Source organism: Dama dama, chromosome 5 (assembly GCF_033118175.1).
Source record: "Dama dama isolate Ldn47 chromosome 5, ASM3311817v1, whole genome shotgun sequence".
NCBI classification, from domain to species: domain Eukaryota; kingdom Metazoa; phylum Chordata; class Mammalia; order Artiodactyla; family Cervidae; genus Dama; species Dama dama.
This window is the reverse complement of record NC_083685.1, coordinates 56,150,081-56,170,164: the sequence shown is the minus strand read 5'-3', so window position 1 is coordinate 56,170,164 and position 20,084 is coordinate 56,150,081. Positions and strand designations below refer to the sequence as shown.

The 20,084-nt window shown below is 40.1% G+C and overlaps 2 protein-coding genes across 2 annotated transcripts in view; both read left to right on the top strand.

Moving 5' to 3' along the window:
• Positions 1-20,084, top strand: part of FREM3 (FRAS1 related extracellular matrix 3) — a 102,727-nt gene that overhangs the window by 28,924 nt on the left and 53,719 nt on the right. The window lies entirely within an intron of this gene.
• On the top strand, positions 7,783-8,489 carry LOC133055801 (malignant T-cell-amplified sequence 1-like). The gene has a single exon (XM_061140904.1). The coding sequence runs from the start codon at positions 7,861-7,863 to the stop codon at positions 8,365-8,367; it is 507 nt and encodes a 168-aa protein (XP_060996887.1). The 5' UTR covers positions 7,783-7,860; the 3' UTR covers positions 8,368-8,489.

Here is a 20,084-nt window from a genome sequence, read left to right as displayed (position 1 = left end):
TTGGGCAAGTTCAGGATGGTTGAGTCTTCCTTTTCTTTAAGGAGGAATTCCAAATGTCAAGGAAAATGAGGCCAGTCCAGATTAGTGGTTGGCACTACCTTAGTCATAGTTGTTTAGGAAGAACATGGTATATACATCACATGCCAAAATCTATAAGCCACATTTGATGGGAAGCAAGTAAAGCTAGAAGACTGGAAAGAATTGGGTTCACTCTGATTATCTCTTCCTTTTACATCTACCAACAATCATTTTATTATTTTTCCATTGCACTCCAAGTTGCTAATGTTAATTTGTAGACAAAAATGTGTCATACTAAATATATTTAAACCAGTAGTCCTCCTAAGGATATTAGCCCACTGCTAGCCATTGTTTAGCTTGTATAAAAATTCCTACTGTATGTACCACCTACTGAAAAGAGCTTTTTTAAAAAATTTTTGATGTTTCAATCATTCTGGCAAGCAAAAGAGGAGGGTCCCTACTTCCAGAATTACTTAATAGACATACATTATCCTTGTGACAATATTTGTTTGTCTAGTTAAATTACCTGGAAAGTTTTATAGAAACTTAAGTCTGTTCCCAGCCCTCCAAATACACTTATTTAATTTGTCTGAAGTAAATCCTACACATCAATGTTTGTTAGCAACTCCATAGGCAAATGTGATGTGTAGTCAAGTTGGAAACTGTGGTAGGCAAAATTTTGAAATAACCCGAGTGTGCACTTCCTATATAACTTTTCTCCCTTGAGTGTAGGTGGGATCCGTTTGTTTCTTGAAGTGTGTGTGTGTGTGTGTGTGTGTGTGTGTGTTTGTGTGTGCACTCATGTACTCAGTCACTCAGTTGTGTCCTACTCTTTGCGACCCCATGGACTGCAGCCCGCCAGGCTCCTCTGTCCAAGGAATTCTCCAGGCAAGAATACTGGAATGGGTTTCCATTTCCCCCTCCAGGGGATCTTCCTGATCAAGGGATCAACCCCATGTATCCTGGATCTCCTGCATTGACAGACAGATTCTTTACCACTGAGCCACCCAGGAAGCCTATATATATATATGTATGTATGTATATATATATGCAATCTCCACCTTACTAGCACATGCTGGAGAGATTCTCCATTGACCTTGAAAAAACAAACTGCCATGTTGCAAGTAAGCTACCTGCTAAAAGATCCATATGACAGGGGACTTTTGGAGGCCTCTAGGAAGTAAGAGCAGCCTCCAACCAATAAACAGTAAGAAGCTGGGACTCTCAGTCCTACAGCCAGAAGAAAATGAATTCTGCCAGGAACTAGAGAGAGCTTGGAAGCAGATTCTTCCTAGTCAAGAATTTGGATGAGAATGCAGTACTGCTGCTCACATTCTGATTGCTATTTTGTGAGACCCTGAGCAGAGGACTCATGGAAGCCTAGTCTGGACTCCTGACCCACAGAAGCTATGAGATAATGAATATGTGTTTGATTCAACTCCTTAGTTTGTGGCAATTTTTACATGGCAGTAGAGGGCCAACTGGGCTTCCCTGGTGGCTCAGACGGTAAAGAATCTGCCTGCAGTGCAGGTGATGTGGGCTCGATCCCTGGTTGGGAAGATGCCCTGGAGGAGGGAATGGCTACCCACTCCAGTATTCTTGCCTGGGAAACCCCACAGACAGTGGAGCTTGTGTCCACGGGGTCGAAAAGAGTCAGACATGACCGAGTGACTAACACACATAGAGAGCCAACCATGTGATTACAGGGCTGGAACCTTCAGAACCACCCTCCTAACTTCCACAGAAGGGAGAGTGACTGGGTCCATCAGCAATGGTCAGTGACTGGGCCATCCGTGCCTGTGGAATGAAGCTTCCATAAAGCCCTAAGGACAGGGTTTGAAGAGTTTCCAGGTTGGTGAACACAGAGATTTGGGGAGAATGGCACATCCAGAGATCATGAGCTCCTGGCCTTTCTCATATACGTTGCCCACACATCTCTTCCGTCTGATTGTCCTGGGTCACCTTCTTTTGTTAAAAACTGATGATCTAGGAAAATGTTTCTCTGAGTTCTGCGGGCCTCTCCATCAAGTTAATTGAAGACGAGGAAGGGGTTCATCGGGACCGTCAATCTGTAGTCACTGATCAGATGCAGAGGTGACAACATGTACTTGTGACTAACTTCTAAAGACAGCAGAGGTGGGGAGGGGGTGCCGTGTTGTAAGGCTGAGCCCTTAACCTGAGCGCTCTGGTGCTATTTCCAAGTAGACAGTGTCAGAACTGGGCCTCCCAGGTAGGGAGAGTGGCCAAGAACCCACCTGCCAGTGCAGGAGACGTAAGAGACACGGGTTCGATCCTAGGTCAAGAAGATCCCCTGGAGGAAGGCATGGCAGCCTGCTCCAGTATCCTCACCTGGAGAATCCCATGGACAGAGGAGCCCGTCGGGCTCGAGTCCACAGGGTCGCAAAGAGTCAGACACAACTGAAGTGACTTAGCACACAACCCAGCAGTTATCAGAGCTGTGTTAAACGGTTGGACACCCAGCTAGCGTCGAAGAACTGTTGGATGGTGTTGGGAGGAACACACACTGGAGTTGGTGTCAGAATCATAACAAGCATGGTCTTTGCCTCAGTCTACCCACCTCACAAGATCCAAGATCCAAAGGGACTGAGGGGCTGAATGGGCTTTTTTTCTATATTCCATTTCATCTGCCAGCTTCGTTTTCTATTGTTCATCATGGCTTTTAGAACTCTCATGTTTTACTATTTTCTCTTCAAGGCAGATAAAAGCACTTTTGAATGAATCGCTTAATTATTTTTAAAACTATGTCTTTACGTAACACCAAGAAAAAAAAAAAGAATAAACAAGGAAGAAATTGGCAACAGTTAAAATTAAGCACAAAATGGTGAGATGCTATGCACAGCTGTAGACTTACACAGAAATATAAAACATGGAAAAAATGTAAATTGTTTGTTTCTCAGAGACTGAAAAAATGTAGCTCCAAGAACTGGCTCATTGAAATGAAAATATTAATACTATTAAATTAAAATACAGTTTCATTCGGCCCTCAATTGATTCTTCTGTATAAAAGCAAATGTATGCTGTCTTTACCTCCCTGGTTCCCCTCATCCTCCAAGAGGTACAAAGAGAAACTGCTTTCTCACGGGTCAGAATACTTTCTGATGTTCTCCTTGAGCGCGCATAGTTCTAATTATGTAGAAACTAGATCTTTTGTAGGGTCTGACCAACTTGTTAATAAAGAAACAGATTTATAGCATCTTATTTGACCACTTTACTAATCAGTAACCCCTGAAATGAAAGCCAAATTACCCTCTGGCGGTAAATGAATTCCAAGCCCTTTCCCACCCCCCAGAGCATCCAGTTCTGTGCTACTGTGTGCCTCCACATCCCCATCAAGGGCGATGGGATTATTTGCCCATCGTCACTGAGTATTTGAGAACTGAAATGTTGGTCTCTTGTCAGGTACTTCCACCCATCCTCTGAGTGCCCATTGAATGCATTGGAAATCAAAGGTCTGTGTCTTGCTTGATTCATGTACAGTAAGCCAAATGCTTAAAGAGATGTAGCAAAGCAGTAATTACAGAAGCCGACTACTCGGTGAGCATTAACTATTGGGTCGTGGAGACTGTGACAGTTTAGAGTAAAACAAGTGACAGTTCAGAACAGGGAAATGGGATGTTTTTTAAACCCCTTGAGGCTCCGTTGTTTCTCCAGTCCAGGTTTAACAGTGTGGACTTACCTTATTAGTGCTTCTGGCAAAAACCAGAGAGCATTATCTCCTGTTTAGTAGTGAGTAACAGGAAAGCATACAAATATTAGTAAAAGAAGTGTTCAGACCACTGCAGGAATCAAAACAACAGCACAACAGTGAGCACTGAGTTCACCGACTTGCCAAGAAAGGAAATGAAGAGGTTCAGAGAGGTTCACTGAGAGGAGATGACGGGGCCCATGTACCCCAGAATGAGGCAGCTCATTGTGATGGTGCTATTTAAGGAAGGGACACAGGAGCCGGTGCAATGATTCCATAGCATGGATATCATAGATGAAACAAATACCATTGTTCAACAACCAGAAAGACTCTTCAGCTGGGTCTGGTGAGGGTCTAGCATACCAAAGTCATCGGTGGTCTTCAGCTGCTGGGAGGTTTAAGTTCATAGTCATTTATTTTCTCTGGCTGGCTAGAAAAAACTGTGAGTGGTACAGTATCCAATTCTGATATCTCTTAGGCAAGAGCTGCTGCAACTGGGAAATTCTTCTGCAGGCCCTTCTCCTGGTTTTCATCTCTGACAAAACCAAGTGACTACAGGATAGGAAAATCATCAAATTTTCAAGTCTACAACACTATTCTGATGAGATGCTGGTGGTTTAATTGCTAAGTCGTGGCTGACTCTTGCAACTGCATAGACTGTAGCCCACAAGGCTCTTCTGTCCATGGGATTCTCCAGGCAAGAATACTACAGTTGGCAGTCATTTCCTTCTCCAGGGATTCTGATGGGGGGTAGGGGCTAAATTCATGCAATACAATTGCCTTTATCAGCATAACTCCAGATTTCCTTTATTGTAGATTCATTAGTTGTATTAATGGATGGAATAGTGACTGCGCTATAGCATTTGTGACTTTGTTAGCAATTGACCTGACCAATGAAACTATGAGCCATGCCATATAGGACCACCCAAGACGGAGGAGTCATGGTGTAGAGGTCTGACAAAATGTAGTCCACTGGAGACGGCAATGGCAAACCACTTTAGTATTCTTGCCTTGAGAATCCCATGAAAAGGCAAAAAGATAAGACACTGAAAGATGAACTCCCCAGGTCGGTAGGTGCCCAATATGCTACTGGAGAAGAGTGGAGAAATAACTCCAGAAAGAATGAAGACATGCAGACAAACCAAAAACAACGCCCAGTCATGATTGTGACTGGTGATGGAAGTAAAGTCTGATGCTGTAAAGAACAATATTGCATAGGAACCTGGAATGTTAGATCCAAGAATCAAGGTAAATTGGAAGTAATCAAACAGGAAATAGCAAGAGTAGACATCGACATTTTAAGAATCAGTGAACTAAAATGGGCCAGAATGGGCAAATTTAATTCAGATGACCATTATATCTAATGCTATGGGCAAGAATCCCTTGGAAGAAATGGAGCAGCCATCATAGTCAGCAGAAGAGTTCAAAATGCACTACTTAGGTGCAACCTCAGAAATGACAGAATGATCTCTGTTCGTTTCCAAGGCAAATCATTCAATATCACAGTAATTGAAGCCTATGCCCAAACCATTAATGCCAAAGGAGCTGAAGTTGAATGGTTCTGTGAAGACCTACAAGACCTTCTACAACTAACACCCAAAAAAGATGTCCTTTTCATTATAGGAAACTGGAATGCAAAAGTAGGAAGTCAAGAGATACGTGGAGTAACAGGCAAATTTGGCCTTGGAGTACAAAACAAAACAGAACAAAGGCTAACAGAGTTTTGCCAAGAGAACACACTGGTCATAGCAAACACCCTCTTCTAACAACACAAGAGAAGACGCTACACATGGACATCACCAGATGGTCAATACCGAAATCAGATTGATTATATTCTTTGCAGCTGAAGATGGAGAAGCTCTATACAGTCAGCAAAAACAAGACCAGGAGCTGACCCTGGCTCAGATCATGAACTCCTTATTGCCAAATTCAGACTTAAATTGAATAAAGTAGGGAAAACCATTAGACCATTCAGGTATGACCTAAATCAAATCCCTTATGATTAAACAGTGGAAGTGACATATAGATTCAAGAGATTAGATCAGATAGAGTGCCTGAATAACTATAGCTGGAAGTTTATGACATCATACAGGAAGCAGTGATCAAGACCATCCCCAAGAAAAAGAAAGGCACAAAGGCAAAATGATTGTCGTAGGAGGCCTTACAAATAGCTGAGAGAAGAAAAGAAGTGAAAAGCAAAGGAGAAAAGGAAAGATATAACCATTTGAACACAGAAATCCAAAGAATAGCAAGGAGAGATAAGAAAGCCTTCCTCAGTGATCAATGCAAAGAGATGGAGGATAACAATAGAATGGGAAAGACTAGAGATCTCGTCAAGGAAATTAGTGATACCAAGGGAACATTTCATGCAAACATGAGCACAAAAAAGGACAGAAATGGTATGGACCTAACAACAGAAGCAAAAGATATTAAGAAGAGGTGGCAAGAATACACAGAAGAGCTATACAAATAATGATCTTAATGACCCAGGTAACCATGATGGTGTGATCACTCACCTAGAGTCAGATATCCTGGAAAGTGAAGGCAAGTGGACCTTAGGAAACATCACTATGAACAAAGCTAGTGGAGATGATGGAATTCCAGCTGAACTATTTCAAATCCTAAAAGATGATGCTGTGAAAGTGCTGCACTTAATATGCCAGCAAATTTGGAAAATTCAGCAGTGCCCACAGGACTGGAAAAGGTCAGTTTTCATTCCAATCCCAAAAAAAGGCAATGCCAAGGAATGCTCAAACTCCTGCACAATTGCACTCATCTCACATGCTAATAAATTAATGCTCAAAATTCTCCAAGTTAGGCTTCAACAGTACATGAACTGAGAACTTGCAGATGTACAAGATGGATTTAGAAAAGGCAGAGGAACCAGAGATCAAATTGCCAACATCCATTGTATCATAGGAAAAGCAAGAGAATTCCAGAAAAACATCAATTTCTGCTTTATTGACTACACCAAAGCCTTTGACTGTGTGAAAGTGAAAGTTTAGTCACTCAGTCATGTCCGACTCTTTTCCATACCATGGACTATATTCTACCAGGCTCCTCAGTCCACAGGATTTTCCAGGCAAGAGTACTGGAGTGAATTGCCATTTCCTTCTCCAGAGGATCTTCCTGACCCAGGGATTGAACCCAGGTCTCCCACATTGTAGGCAAACACTTTACCGTCTGAGCCACCAGGGAAGTCCTGGTGGGGAAGACTGTGTGGATCACAATGAACTGTGGAAAACTCTTCAAGAGATGGGAATACCAGACCACCTTACTTGCCTCCTGAGAAATCTGTATACAGGTCAAGAAGCAACAGTTAGAGCCGGACATGGAACAATGGACTGGTTCCAAATTGGGAAAGAGGTACATCAAGGCTGTATATTGTCACCCTGTTTATTTAATGTATATGCAGAGTATATCATGCAAAATGCCAGGCTGGATGAAGCACAAGTCAGAATCAAGATTTCTGGGAGAAATATCAATAACCTCAGATACGTAGGTGACACCACCCTTGTGGCAGAAAGCAAAAAAGAACTAAAGAGCCTCTTGAAAGTGAAAGAGGAAAGTGAAAAGCTGGCTTAACATTCAACATTCAAAATACTAAGATCATGGCATCTGGTCCCATCGCTTCATAGAAAATAGGGAAACAATGGAAACAGTGACAGACTTTATTTTGGGGGGCTCCAAAATCACTGCAAATGGTGACTGCAGCCATGAAATTAAAAGATGCTTGCTCCTTGAAAGAAAAGTTATGACAAATTAGACAGCATATTAAAAAGCAGAGACAAGGGCTTTGATTGATTTCCAGGTGTGCTCCGTTCTTCTCTTTTTGCTACTAGAATGATGGCTCTATCTGTCTTCCTTCTCTAATCCCGCCCTTTCAGCTACCGGCTCTGGATGGGGATCAGTAACCCAGAAAGGGCCAGCAAAAGCTCTGACGTGTTTAGAGGATTGGAAGTAGTCTCTGAACACCGTAAAGTACAGCTGGCTGTCTCCCTTTCCAAATCAAGACAGCAGCTCTGACTGTCAGTGCTGGCCTTCCTTCTGTAAGGGGATCTGCCGGACCCTTGCTAATTCAGTTTTTCTTCCCCATTCCGGGCCCTTCCCTATCGTCGCCCCCTTCACCTTGGATCATGTTCAAGAAATTTGATGAAAAAGAAAATGTGTCCAATTGCATCCAGTTGAAAACCTCAATTATAAAGGGTATTAAGAATCAATTGATAGAACAATTTCTAGGTATTGAACCATGGCTTAATCAAATCATGCCTAAGAAAGATCCTATCAAAATAGTGCGATGCCATGAACATATAGAAATCCTTACAGTAAATGGAGAGTTACTATTTTTTAGACAAAGAGAAGGGCCTTGTTATCCAACCCTAAGATTACTTCACAAATATCCTTTTATCCTGCCACATCAGCAGGTTGACAAAGGAGCCATCAAATTTGTACTCAGTGGAGCAAACATGTGTCCAGGCTTAACTTCTCCTGGAGCTAAACTTTACCCTGCTGCAGTAGATACGATTGTTGCAATCATGGCAGAAGGAAAACAGCATGCTCTGTGTGTTGGAGTCATGAAGATGTCTGCAGAAGATATTGAGAAAGTCAACAAAGGAATTGGCATTGAAAATATCCATTATTAAATGATGGGTTGTGGCATATGAAGACATATAAATGAGCCTCAGAAGAAATGCACTTGGGCTAAAAATGGATATTGTTCTGTATCTGTGTTTGTGTCTATGTGTGACAGCATGAATACACTACCTCTGTGGTTATGCTGAATAAATTTAACAGATGCTAAAATTTAAAAAAAATAAATAAATAAAAAGCAGAGACAATACTTTGCCCACAAAGGTCCATCTAGTCAAAGCTATGGTTTTTCCAGTAGTCATATATGGATGTGAGAGTTGGACAACAAAAAAGGCTGAGCACTGAAGAATTGATGCTTTTCAACTGTGGTGTTGGAGAAGACTCTTGAGAGTCCCCTGGACTGCAAGGCGATCAATCCAGTCAATCCTAATGGAAATCAGTCCTGAATATTTTCAGTCCTGCATATTCACTGGAAGGACTGATGCTGAAGCTGAAGTTCCAATACTTTGGCCACCTGCTGTGAAGAACTGACTCATTGGAAAAGACCCTGATGTTGGGAAAGATTGAAGGTGGGAGGAGAAGGGTACAACAGCAGGTGAGATGGTTAGATGGCATCACCAATTTGATAGACATGAATCTGAGCAAGCTCCGGGAGTTGGTGATGGACAGGGAAGCCTGGTGTCCATAGGGTGGCAAAGAGTTGAACATGACTGAGCGATTGAACTGAACTGACCTAACCTGACCATAACAATAATGAGGAACAGGAATAGAGGCTGTGTAATTCATCTGGATAGAATACTCCCAATTAACTTCCTGATGTGCCAAGTCCAAGCCATGAATGTAGATGTCATGGATTGGTTTTGTCAACTTAAAAAAAAAAATAATAATCACAATCTAAAAGTTGAGAGTCATGTTTTATTCAGTGGACAAAACTGGCCGCTTAAGTCTAACACATAGCCTTTCATATACCTCTAAGGGACTGCACCAAAGAAGTAAGGGAGGAGCCAGGGTATATATAAAGAAGTTTTTGCAGCGAAGACCAAATTGTCAGAACATCAAAGAGTACTTTTAATTAAAAAAACCAGGCATCCCAAGTTAAAGAATTTAGTGCTTTTCCATGCTGGGAAGATGCAAGAGTCTGGGCTTACTGAAATTATTCCTTTGATATGCACCTCAGCTACGTGAGGCAAATATCCTCTGCCTTCTCATCCAGACTCTCCTCAGGGTACATCACTGAGGGTGTCTGCAGTGTGACGAACTGATGGCTGCAACAGCCTTTATTTACTAATATGGCAGACAACATGTTTTCATTGATAATTCACTCAATTTGAACAACCAATTGGTTTGTTCTTAAATTTTAAATTTTATGCAAATTCCCCTCAACTGGTCCTGAAACATTCATCCAGAAGCAACAGAAGCTATTAACCAGCATGGAAGCAGAGCCTTGATTCGCCAGTAAATTGTATGGAGCAATTCTGTTGCCTGGTACATTATAGCAGGAGTATGGAGGCACCTTGGTCACTCCTGGACTGCAAATAGGGTTCCATTTGACAGGCAAGGTGAGAGATTGGTGTGTACACAGCTTTCTGACTCAACTACCCAAAGCCAAGGAAGAAAGCCTCATTCCAAGTGTCTGATGTCGAACTCTTCCAGGAAGGGTTAAAGCAAAATGAGTAAATTGTGATCAGCATGAATTATTGGTACCTCAAGGCAATGGGAAATTTAAATCTTGTGAAAGGGCTTATTAACATTTTCAGGCTGACATTCCTTATTTCTGGGTTGGCATGGATACACAGCTGACCTTTGAACAACATTGGTTTGAATTATGCAGTTCCACATGTATTGATTACACTCAACTTCCATAAAGCTATCATTTTGCTGCTTCTTTGTTATCGATGCATGAACTGTTATACCTGTAAATAAATGTGAATTTCTTTTTCACATTATCTTTTCATTTTGGTATCTGATGTTAAAAATACATATAACATCTACAGTGTTTTGTATAAGATAATATTGATGTAGATCCCAACAGACGATTCATCTTGTAAATGGATGACAAACTTGTGATATTGAGACTTCCTGGTGGTCCAGCAGTTAAGACTCCATACTCCCAGTGCAGCGGGCCCATATTTGATCCCTGGTCAGGGAACTAGATCCCACATGCCCTCAGATTTTACATGTCTCAACTAAAGATCCCTCATGCCACAACTAAGACCTGGTGCAGCCAAAGAAATAAATAATTTAAAAAAATTTTTAACTTATGATATTGATATAGTACAGTATACAAATATACTTTCTCTTCCTTATGATTTTCTTAGTAACATTTTTTCTTTATTTTATTGTAAGAATACAATATATAATACATATAATGTATAAAGTGTGTGTTGATTGACTATGTTATTGATAAGGCTTTCAGTCAACAGTGTAGGCTTAGTCAATCAGCTGCGTCCGATTCTTTGCAACCCCATGGACTGTAGCCCACCAGACTCGTCTCTCTGTGGAATTGTCAAGGCAAGAATACTGAAGTGGGTAGCCATCCCCTTCTCCAGGGGATCTTCCCAACCCAGGGATCGAACCTGGGTCTGCAGATTCTTTACCATCTGAGCCACCAGGGAAGTCCTCAGTCAACAATAGGCTATTAATGATTATATTTTGAGGGAGTCAAAAGTTTTACATGGGTTTTTGACTGAACAAGGGTCAGCACTCCTAACCTCCGTATCAAGGGTCAACTGTATTTAATTTTACAAAGAAAAATAAACAAGAGTCTATACAGCCATGTATGGTGTCAGGAGAAAGGCAGAGGTTTCCAGAAAACTGAAGTGCTGATCAGAAGGTTGCCTGAGGGACAAGATGAGCAGAGGATCATAGGATGTGAAACACGGGGTGACTAGAGAGAATCTAGTTACCATGAGGAGTTGATAGCTGTGTGAAACCCAGTGCTGTCTCTGGGTAGACAGTGTCAGAACTGAGTTGGACTTTTGCACACCTTGGTGTTATGTGGAAAGTCCTCCCACACATGTGTTACAATTGCAGCCAGGAACCTAATTTAACTATCCTTATTAAGATCATAAGCCCCAGAATTTAAGTTTATAAAAAACCAATCCTTAGCTCCAGAAAATACACTGGGACATATCCCCACACAACAGTTTAAATAAACTTGTTAATGCATCACTTTCACAACTCAAGTTTTCCTCTGTAGGATCTTTGAAGGGATATTAGATGTATTTTATATATATTAGGTGTATTTTATATAAAAACACTCAAGCCTTTGTGTTATATTTTCAATCTTTCATAGTATTTTCAAGCCATAGTAAATGTTCATTGGTTTTAGAAATATAGATTTCTTTTTCTTTCCACCCATTATGTTTTCTTTTATGATTGATCTGGGTTTAAAGCATCTTGATAGCTCACGGCTAACTGAGTAGCATTAAATAAAGTGTTTTCTCTCTCTCATTGGGGAAGGGCAAGAATTCTCCCTACAGAGAGTTTCTGCTACAAAGCCTATATGTTAAATACTTCTGACTGGATTAAAATAAGCAAATAGAACAAGAAGACAGAATCTGAACATGTAAATATGATGAAAATTAACTAGGGCAAGACATGTGGGGAGGAGCTTGCATCTAGAAAAGTTCCAGAAAAGTGTAATGTATCAGAAAAAAAGAGCTGGAAGAGAATATTGTGGTGACTGTATTAGTCAGGGTTCTCCAGAGAAACAGAACGGCAAGAGGGGTGTGTGTGTGACAGAGACATAGGTTTATTGACTCACATAGCTGTAGGACTGGTGAATCTGACATTTCCAGCAGGCAAGAAACTCCGGCAGGCTTACTGTGTTGCAGTCTTGAAACAGAATTGCTTCTTTTTTTTCTTTTTTAATTTATTTATTTATTTTAATCGGAGGCTAATTACTTTACAATATTGTATTGGTTTTGCCATACATTGACATGAATCCGCCATGGGTGCACATGTGTCCCCATCCTGAACCCCCTTCCCACCTCCCTCCCCATCCCATCCCTCAGGGTCATCCCAGTGCACCAGCCCCAAGCATCCTGTCTCATGCATCGAACATGGACTGGTGATCTATTTCACATATGATAATATATAGGTTTCAATGCTGTTCTCTCAAATCATCCCACCCTCACCTTCTCCTGCAGAGTCCAAAAGACTGTTCTATACATCTGTATCTCTTTTGCTGTCTCACATATAGGGTCATTGTTACCGTCTTTCTAAGTTCCATACATATGCATTAGTATACTGTACTGGTGTTTTTCTTTCTGACTTACTTCACTCTGTAAAATAGGCTCCCATATATGCTGTCTACAAGAGACCCACCTCAAAACAAGGGACACATACAGAATGAAAGTGAAGGAATGGAAAAAGATATTTCATGCAAATGGAGACCAAAAGAAAGCAGGATTAGCAATACTCATATCAGATAAAATAGACTTTGAAATAAAGGCTGTGAAAAGAGACAAAGAAGGACACTATATAATGATCAAAGGATCAATCCAATAAGAAGATATAACAATTATAAATATATATGCACCCAACACAGGGTGTGGTGGCAATATGTAAGGCAAATGCTAACAAGTATGAAAAGGGAAATTAACAGTAACACAATAATAGTGGAAGACGTTAATACCCCACTCACACCTCTGGATAGATCAACTAAACAGAAAATTAGCAAAGAAACACAAACTTTAAATGATACAATGGACCAGTTAGACCTAATTGATATCTATAGGACATTTCACCCCAAAACAATGAATTTCACCTTTTTCTCAAGTGCACACGGAACCTTCTCCAGGATAGATCACATCCTGGGCCATAAATCTAGTTTTGGTAAAATTAAAAAAAAACGAAATCATTCCAAACATCTTTTCTGACCACAATGCAGTAAGATTAGATGTCAATTACAGGTCTGTTTTCATTCCAATCGCTAAGAAAGGCAATCCCAAAGAATGCTCAAATTACTGCACAGTTGCACTCATCTCACACGCTAGTAAAGTAATGCTCAAAATTCTCCAAGCCAGGCTTCAGCAGTACATGAACTGAGAACTTCCAGATGTTCAAGCTGGTTTTAGAAAAGGCAGAGGAACCAGAGATCAAATTGCCAATATCCATCAAAAAAGCAAGAGAGTTCCAGAAAAACATCTATTTCTGCTTTATTGACTATGCCAAAGCCTTTGACTGTGTGGATCACAATAAACTGTGGAAAATTCTGATCACAATAAACTGTGGAAAATTCTGAAGGAGATGGGAATACCAGACCACCTGACCTGCCTCTTGAGAAACCTGTATGCAGGTCAGGAAGCAACAGTTAGAACTGGACGTGAAACACCAGACTGGTTCCAAATAGGAAAAGGAGTACATCAAGGCTGTATACTGACACCCTGCTTATGTAATGTATATGCAGAGTACATCATGAGAAACGCTGGGCCGGAAGAAGCACAAGCTGAAATTAAGATTGCCGGGAGAAATATCAATAACCTCAGATACACAGATGACACCACCCTTATGGCAGAAAGTGAAGAGGAACTAAAAAGCCTCTTGATGAAAGTGAAAGAGGAGAGTGAAAAAGTTGGCTTAAAGTTCAACATTCAGAAAACTAAGATCATGGCATCTGGTCCCATCACCTCATGGGAAATAGATGGGGAGAGAGTGGAAACAGTGTCAGACTTTATTTTTTTGGACTCCAAAATCACTGCAGATGGTGACTGCAGCCATGAAATTAAAAGACACTCACTCCTTGGAAGGAAAGTTATGACCAACATAGACAGCATATTAAAAAGCAGAGACATTACTTTTTCAACAAAGGTCCATCTGGTCAAGGCTATGGTTTTTCCAGTGGTCATGTATGGATGTGAGAGTTGGACTCTAAAGAAAGCTGAGTGCCAAAAAATTGATGCTTTTGAACTGTGGTGTTGGAGAAGACTCTTGAGAGTCCCTTGGACTGCAAGGAGATCCAACCAGTTCATCCTGAAGGAGATCTGTCCTGGGTGTTCATTGGAAGGACTGATGCTGAAGCTGAAACTCCAATACTTTGGCCACCTCATGCAAAGAGTTGACTCATTGGAAAAGACCCTGATGCTGGGAGGGATTGAGGGTAGGAGGAGAAGGGGACGACAGAGGATGAGATGGCTGAATGGCATCACCGACTCAATGGGCATGAGTTTGAGTAAAGTCAGGGAATTTGTGATGGACAGGGAGGCCTGGCGTGCTGCGATTCATGGGGTCGCAAAGAGTCGGACACGACTGAGCGACTGAACTGAACTGAACTGAACAGGAAAAAAAAAAAACTATTAAAAATATAGACATATGGAGGCTAACAACACACTTCTGAATAACCAACAAATCACTGAAGAAATCAAAAAAGAAATCAAATATGCATAGAAATAAATGAAAATGAAAACACAACAACCCCAAACCTATGGGACTCAGTAAAAGCAGTGCTAAGGGGAAGGTTCATAGCAGTACAAGCTTACCTCAAGAAACAAGAGAAAAATCAAATACATAACCTAACTCTATACCTAAAGCAACTAGAAAAGGAAGAAATGAAGAATTCCAGGGTTAGCAGAAGGAAAGAAATCATAAAAATTAGAGCAGAAATAAATGGAAAAGAAACAAAGGAGACCATAGCAAAAATCAACAAAGCTAAAAGCTGGTTTTTTGAGAAGATAAATAAAATAGACAAACCATTAGCAGACTCATCAGGAAAAAAAGGGAGAAGAATCAAATCAGCAAAATTAGAAATGAAAATGGAGAAGTCAACAACAGACAACACAGAAATACAAAGGGTCATAAGAGACTGCTACCAGCAGCTCTATGCCAATAAAATGGACAACTTGGAAGAAATGGACAAATTCTTAGAAAAGTATAACATTCCAAAACTGAACCAGGAAGAAACAGAAAATCTTAACAGACCCATCACAAGCATGGAGATCGAAACTGTAATCAGAAATCTTCCAGCAAACAAAACCCCAGGACCAGACGGCTTCACATCTGAATTCAACCAAAAATTTAGAGAAGAGTTAACACCTATCCTACTCAAACTCTTCCAGAATTGCTTCTTGAGGAAACCTCAGCCTGTCCTTTTTTGGCCATCAACTAATTGGATGAAATCCACCCACACTGTGCTTTACTTAAGGTCAACTCAATAGCAGGACTATTTACAATGACCAAGACATGGAAGCAACTCAAGTGTCTATCAATTTATTATATCTCTTATACCTTCTTTATCATTCATCTGTTGATAGGCACTTATCTATATATAGGAGAAGGAAATGGCTACCCACTCCAGTATTCTTGCCTGGAGAATTCTCCCATGGACAGAGGAGTCTGGTGGACTACAGTCCATGGGTTGCAAAGAGTTAGACATGACTGAGTGATATATACACACGTGTGTGTGTATACACACACACACACACACGGAGGAATATTACCCAGTCATAAAATAGAACAAAATAATATCTTTTCCAGCAACATGTTTGGAGCTAGAAATGATTGTATTAAGTAAGTCAGACAAAGACAAATATCATATCATTTTTATGTGGAATCTAAAAAAATGATACAAATGAACTTCTTTACAAAACAGAAACAGACTCACAGACATAGGAAATAAACTTATGGTTACTGAAAGGGAAGGGGGGAGGGATAAATAAGGAGTTTGGGATTAACAGATACATACTACTATATATAAAATAGATTGCCAACAAGGACCCACTGTATAGCACAGGGAACTATATTCAATATCTTGTAATAGCTCATAATGGAAAAGAACTTGAAAAGGATATATATATGTATGTATATGTATAAGTGAATCACTTTGCTATTCATTAGAAACTAGCACTACATTTTAAATCAACTATACTTCAATCAATAACTAAATAACTTTTTTTTTAAGTCAACTTCTGTGTTAATCACATCTACAAAATCACAGTAACGTCTAGACTAGTGCTTAACCAAACACCTGGGCACAATAGCCTCACCAGGTTAACACGAAATTAACCATCACAGTGACGATTCTGTCAAAAAGTTCTAACCATTTCTGAAGCAAATAGAAGTACCTTCACTTGATGAAAAGACAATCAGGGCCAATCAGTGTCTCTTTTTCTCAAGCTGTTCACTGCTAGGGGAGTTCAAAAGAACTGATAAGCAAGTTCAGAAACCGCTTAACTCTTCACTCACCCCAGCAAAATCCCAGTGCTTTCCCTGATCATCTCACCATCCGCCCAAAGCGGTGTTTCCCTGATCTCAAGTCAGGTGACACGTCAAATGTCAGCCCAGCTGCGATCCCATGCACACAGGCTGCTTGAGAAAAGCAGCCTCATATGGACAGAGGAGTCTGGTGGGCTAAGGTCCATGGGGTCGCAAAGAGTCAGACACAACTGATCGACTTAGCACCCATGCACATGGCTCATACACCCATGGCGGATTCATGTCAATGTATGGCAAAACCAATACAATATTATAAAGTAAATAAATAAATAAAACTGAAAAATAAAAGAAGTATTTCTCCTCTTTTTCCCAGTGATACTTATTCCCAGCTTGTCATGTCACCCATTACTGATATGAAGGGAGTGGGCTAGTCTCTGGGCAATGATGAAAATAATCATTGTAGGAAGGGTAGTCTTGACAAAAATAGCATATTTTAATTCTTATTTTTAAGATTTTTTAATGTGGAACATTTTTAAAGTTCTTTATTCAATTTGTCACAATATTGTTTCTGTCTCAACTTTTTTTTTTGGTGTTTTGTTTTTTTTTTTTTTTTTGGTGGCAAGGCATGTGGCTCCTCAACCAGGGATAAATATAGACAAGTATTGGAAGGTGAAGTCTTAACCACTGGACCACCAGGGAAGTCCCCATTATATTTTAATTCTTGATTCATGAGTTCTTCATGGGTTTGCCTGGAGAAACCCAAAATCCACCTACTGTGTATAACCATAGAACTACTCTACTATAACAATGGAAGCTCCATGCTGGGCAAAGAAATGACCTTGGCTTAAGGGGCAGTCATATGATAAAAAAGTAATACACTTTTAGTGGAAAAATGTTTCTTTTCCTTACAGACTCCAAGACATACTTTTCCAAAGAAATCATGTGCTTTTCTTTCATTTTTTATTTAAAAAAGAGCAAAATTATAGAAACTATTATTGTTATTATTATGTTCACTTAAAATCATAGACCTAAAGACTGGAAATGACATCACAGATTATACCCATTTCTGTTTCTTTGTTCAACGAAAGATAAGGGAGATTTACCTTGAGATCTTATCACAAACTTCAAGGGAAATACTAAGTTTGATTCCAGTGGTAGTATAAAGGCAAAGAATAAAGTAAGAGACTTCTTTGCAGACGCTGCTTATTAAATAATTTCTTACATATTAAATTTTAAAAAGAGAGTGTATAGAAATACTAACCAGTGTTCTAGAGCTGGGAAGAGTTCATGTTTATACAAAGAAATAGAACTATAGAAGGAGAGGCAGATACACGCGCTCAGGGTAAGATGAAAGAGACAGGAGAAGGGGCTTTGGCAAAAAAAATTTAAAAAAAAATACATGTCACACACACACAGTCACAGCCACACACAATCAGAAAGGGAATAAGAGAGAAAGAAAAACACAGAAGACGGAAAGCCTAGACTATTCTGTGTGTGTTTGGCCCCAGTTACAACATTTCTTTCCATTTTAAGTGTCCCCTGATCATTATATAATAGTAGGCCCATATCCAATTACAGAGCAACATAATTCAAACAATAATACATATAATCCACAGTCATTAAAATAATTTTTCCCTGGTGGCTCAGATGGTAAAGAATCCTCTTGCCATGTGAAAGACCTGGGCTCTTTCCCTGGGTCAGGAAAAGCACCTGGAGAAGGGAATGGCAACCCACTCCAGTATTCTTGCCTGGAGAATCACATGGACAGAGGAGCCTGGTGGGCTACAGCCCCTGGGGGGTGGCAAGGAGTCAGACATGACTGAGCAATTAACACTTCCACTTTCAGAATATGCTGTAAATGATTTTTTAAACTGAATTTTCCTTTACCATTAATATAGACAAGTATCAGGGATTCAGTCTGGATTGTCACAGACCTATGAGCTATGACCCATTCTGCTATCTTTTATTCTTGCTAGTCATTTCCTTCCTATTTTCCTTAAGGGCCCACAAGATTTATGGATTTGACATTTGATCGCTTTAGTGGAAACCACTGGGATTGTTTATAGCTTGTGCTATTTTAAAAAGGACTTTTACTTTCTAGAAAATGAATATTCTACCCAAGAGTTTGTAAGTTGAGTGGAAGCTTTTCATTTATCTAGCAATTGTTGATTGGTGGTCTGGCAAAAAGGATTTGCTGACAAATGGAAGACTTCCCTTGGAAGGAAAAGTTCAGCTTATATGCTTCGCCTGATAAGTGTTTGCCAAGAAAGAGGCTAATGACATCTGTTGGCTCTCTGGCTTGACCACTTCTGTAAAAAGCTGACTAACAATGGAGATGACTGCTACAGAGTTGTATCTGTGGTTTACTTTAACTCTCAATCTTTCCTCCCTAATTATTGTTTTGTCAAACCTCAAGAAGAGCTCTCATCCAGAGGTCATCCTCCATTCATTTAGAGATTTGTTGGAGGGTTCTAAGTTTTGACCAAACCCACTTACCATAGCATGTCCATGCACTTGGCTCTAAAGTCTGGTCTGTGAACAGTAGAAGTTTATTTTTACACCTCCGTGAGGCTTCCTTTTGATCTCCTTTTTCTTCATGTGAAACTTCATGTGGTTTCTCCTTTCCTGTGATAATATGTATGAATCAAATTGCTCTTGGAACAGTCTTGTATCTCTTTGGAGCATAAAATGTTCATAAGCTGGGTTGGGATGTGAAAATGATCTCTTTCTTCTTAGGAGAATAGGTGATTCTGGGTGCCATGTCCACTATTTGAGTCACTTGTCACTGACCTTAGTCACACTGGTGCCTGTGTGTGTCATTGGACACTTATAAGGAGCTGAGCGACTTGGTTTAGTAAGGGATTACATCTTCCTTAAGCATATAGTGCATTAGGGCTTTTCAGAAAATGGTCTTTTTCTTTCTTTTCTTCATTCCTCCCTTCCTTCCTTCCCTCCTCCTTTCCTTATGCTATCTCATTTCTAATGCCAGTCAAGGACAAATTTATGTGATCAGTGTCATGGGATCAATTTCTAGAACATGAGAAGAATTCTGACTATGAGAAGTTTAAATAATAGGTACTCTGGAAATGTAAAGCATTTTTTTAAATCATTTTAAAGATTTCTGTAGAACAATCAAACTTATAGAACAATCAAACTTAAAGATTATTTCATACTCTATGTCCATAGTATTTTGTAGAAAAAAAAGCTCAAAGTTAAGAATCTAAAAGCCTGGCATGCAGGCATGCAGAATAAAACTACAGCTTTATACTATGATAGTAATAGATTTTTTAAATCATTATCTACTTTCTCACAAAGCAAGGCAATAGAGTAATACATTCACAGATTGTACACAGGATAAATTATTAGCAGTTCTCATCCTATTCTTCAAATCTACATTTATGTCAGTTTTCCTCCAGGAGGCATTTCAGTTCAGCTCAGTTCAATTGCTCAGTCATGTCTGACACTTTGTGACCCCGTGGACTCCAGCACGCCAGGCTTCACTGTCCATCACCAACTCACAAAACTTGCTCAAACTCATGTCCATTGAGTCAGTGATGCCATCCAATCACCTCATCCTCTGTGGGCCCCTTCTTCTCCTGCCTACAATCTCACCAAG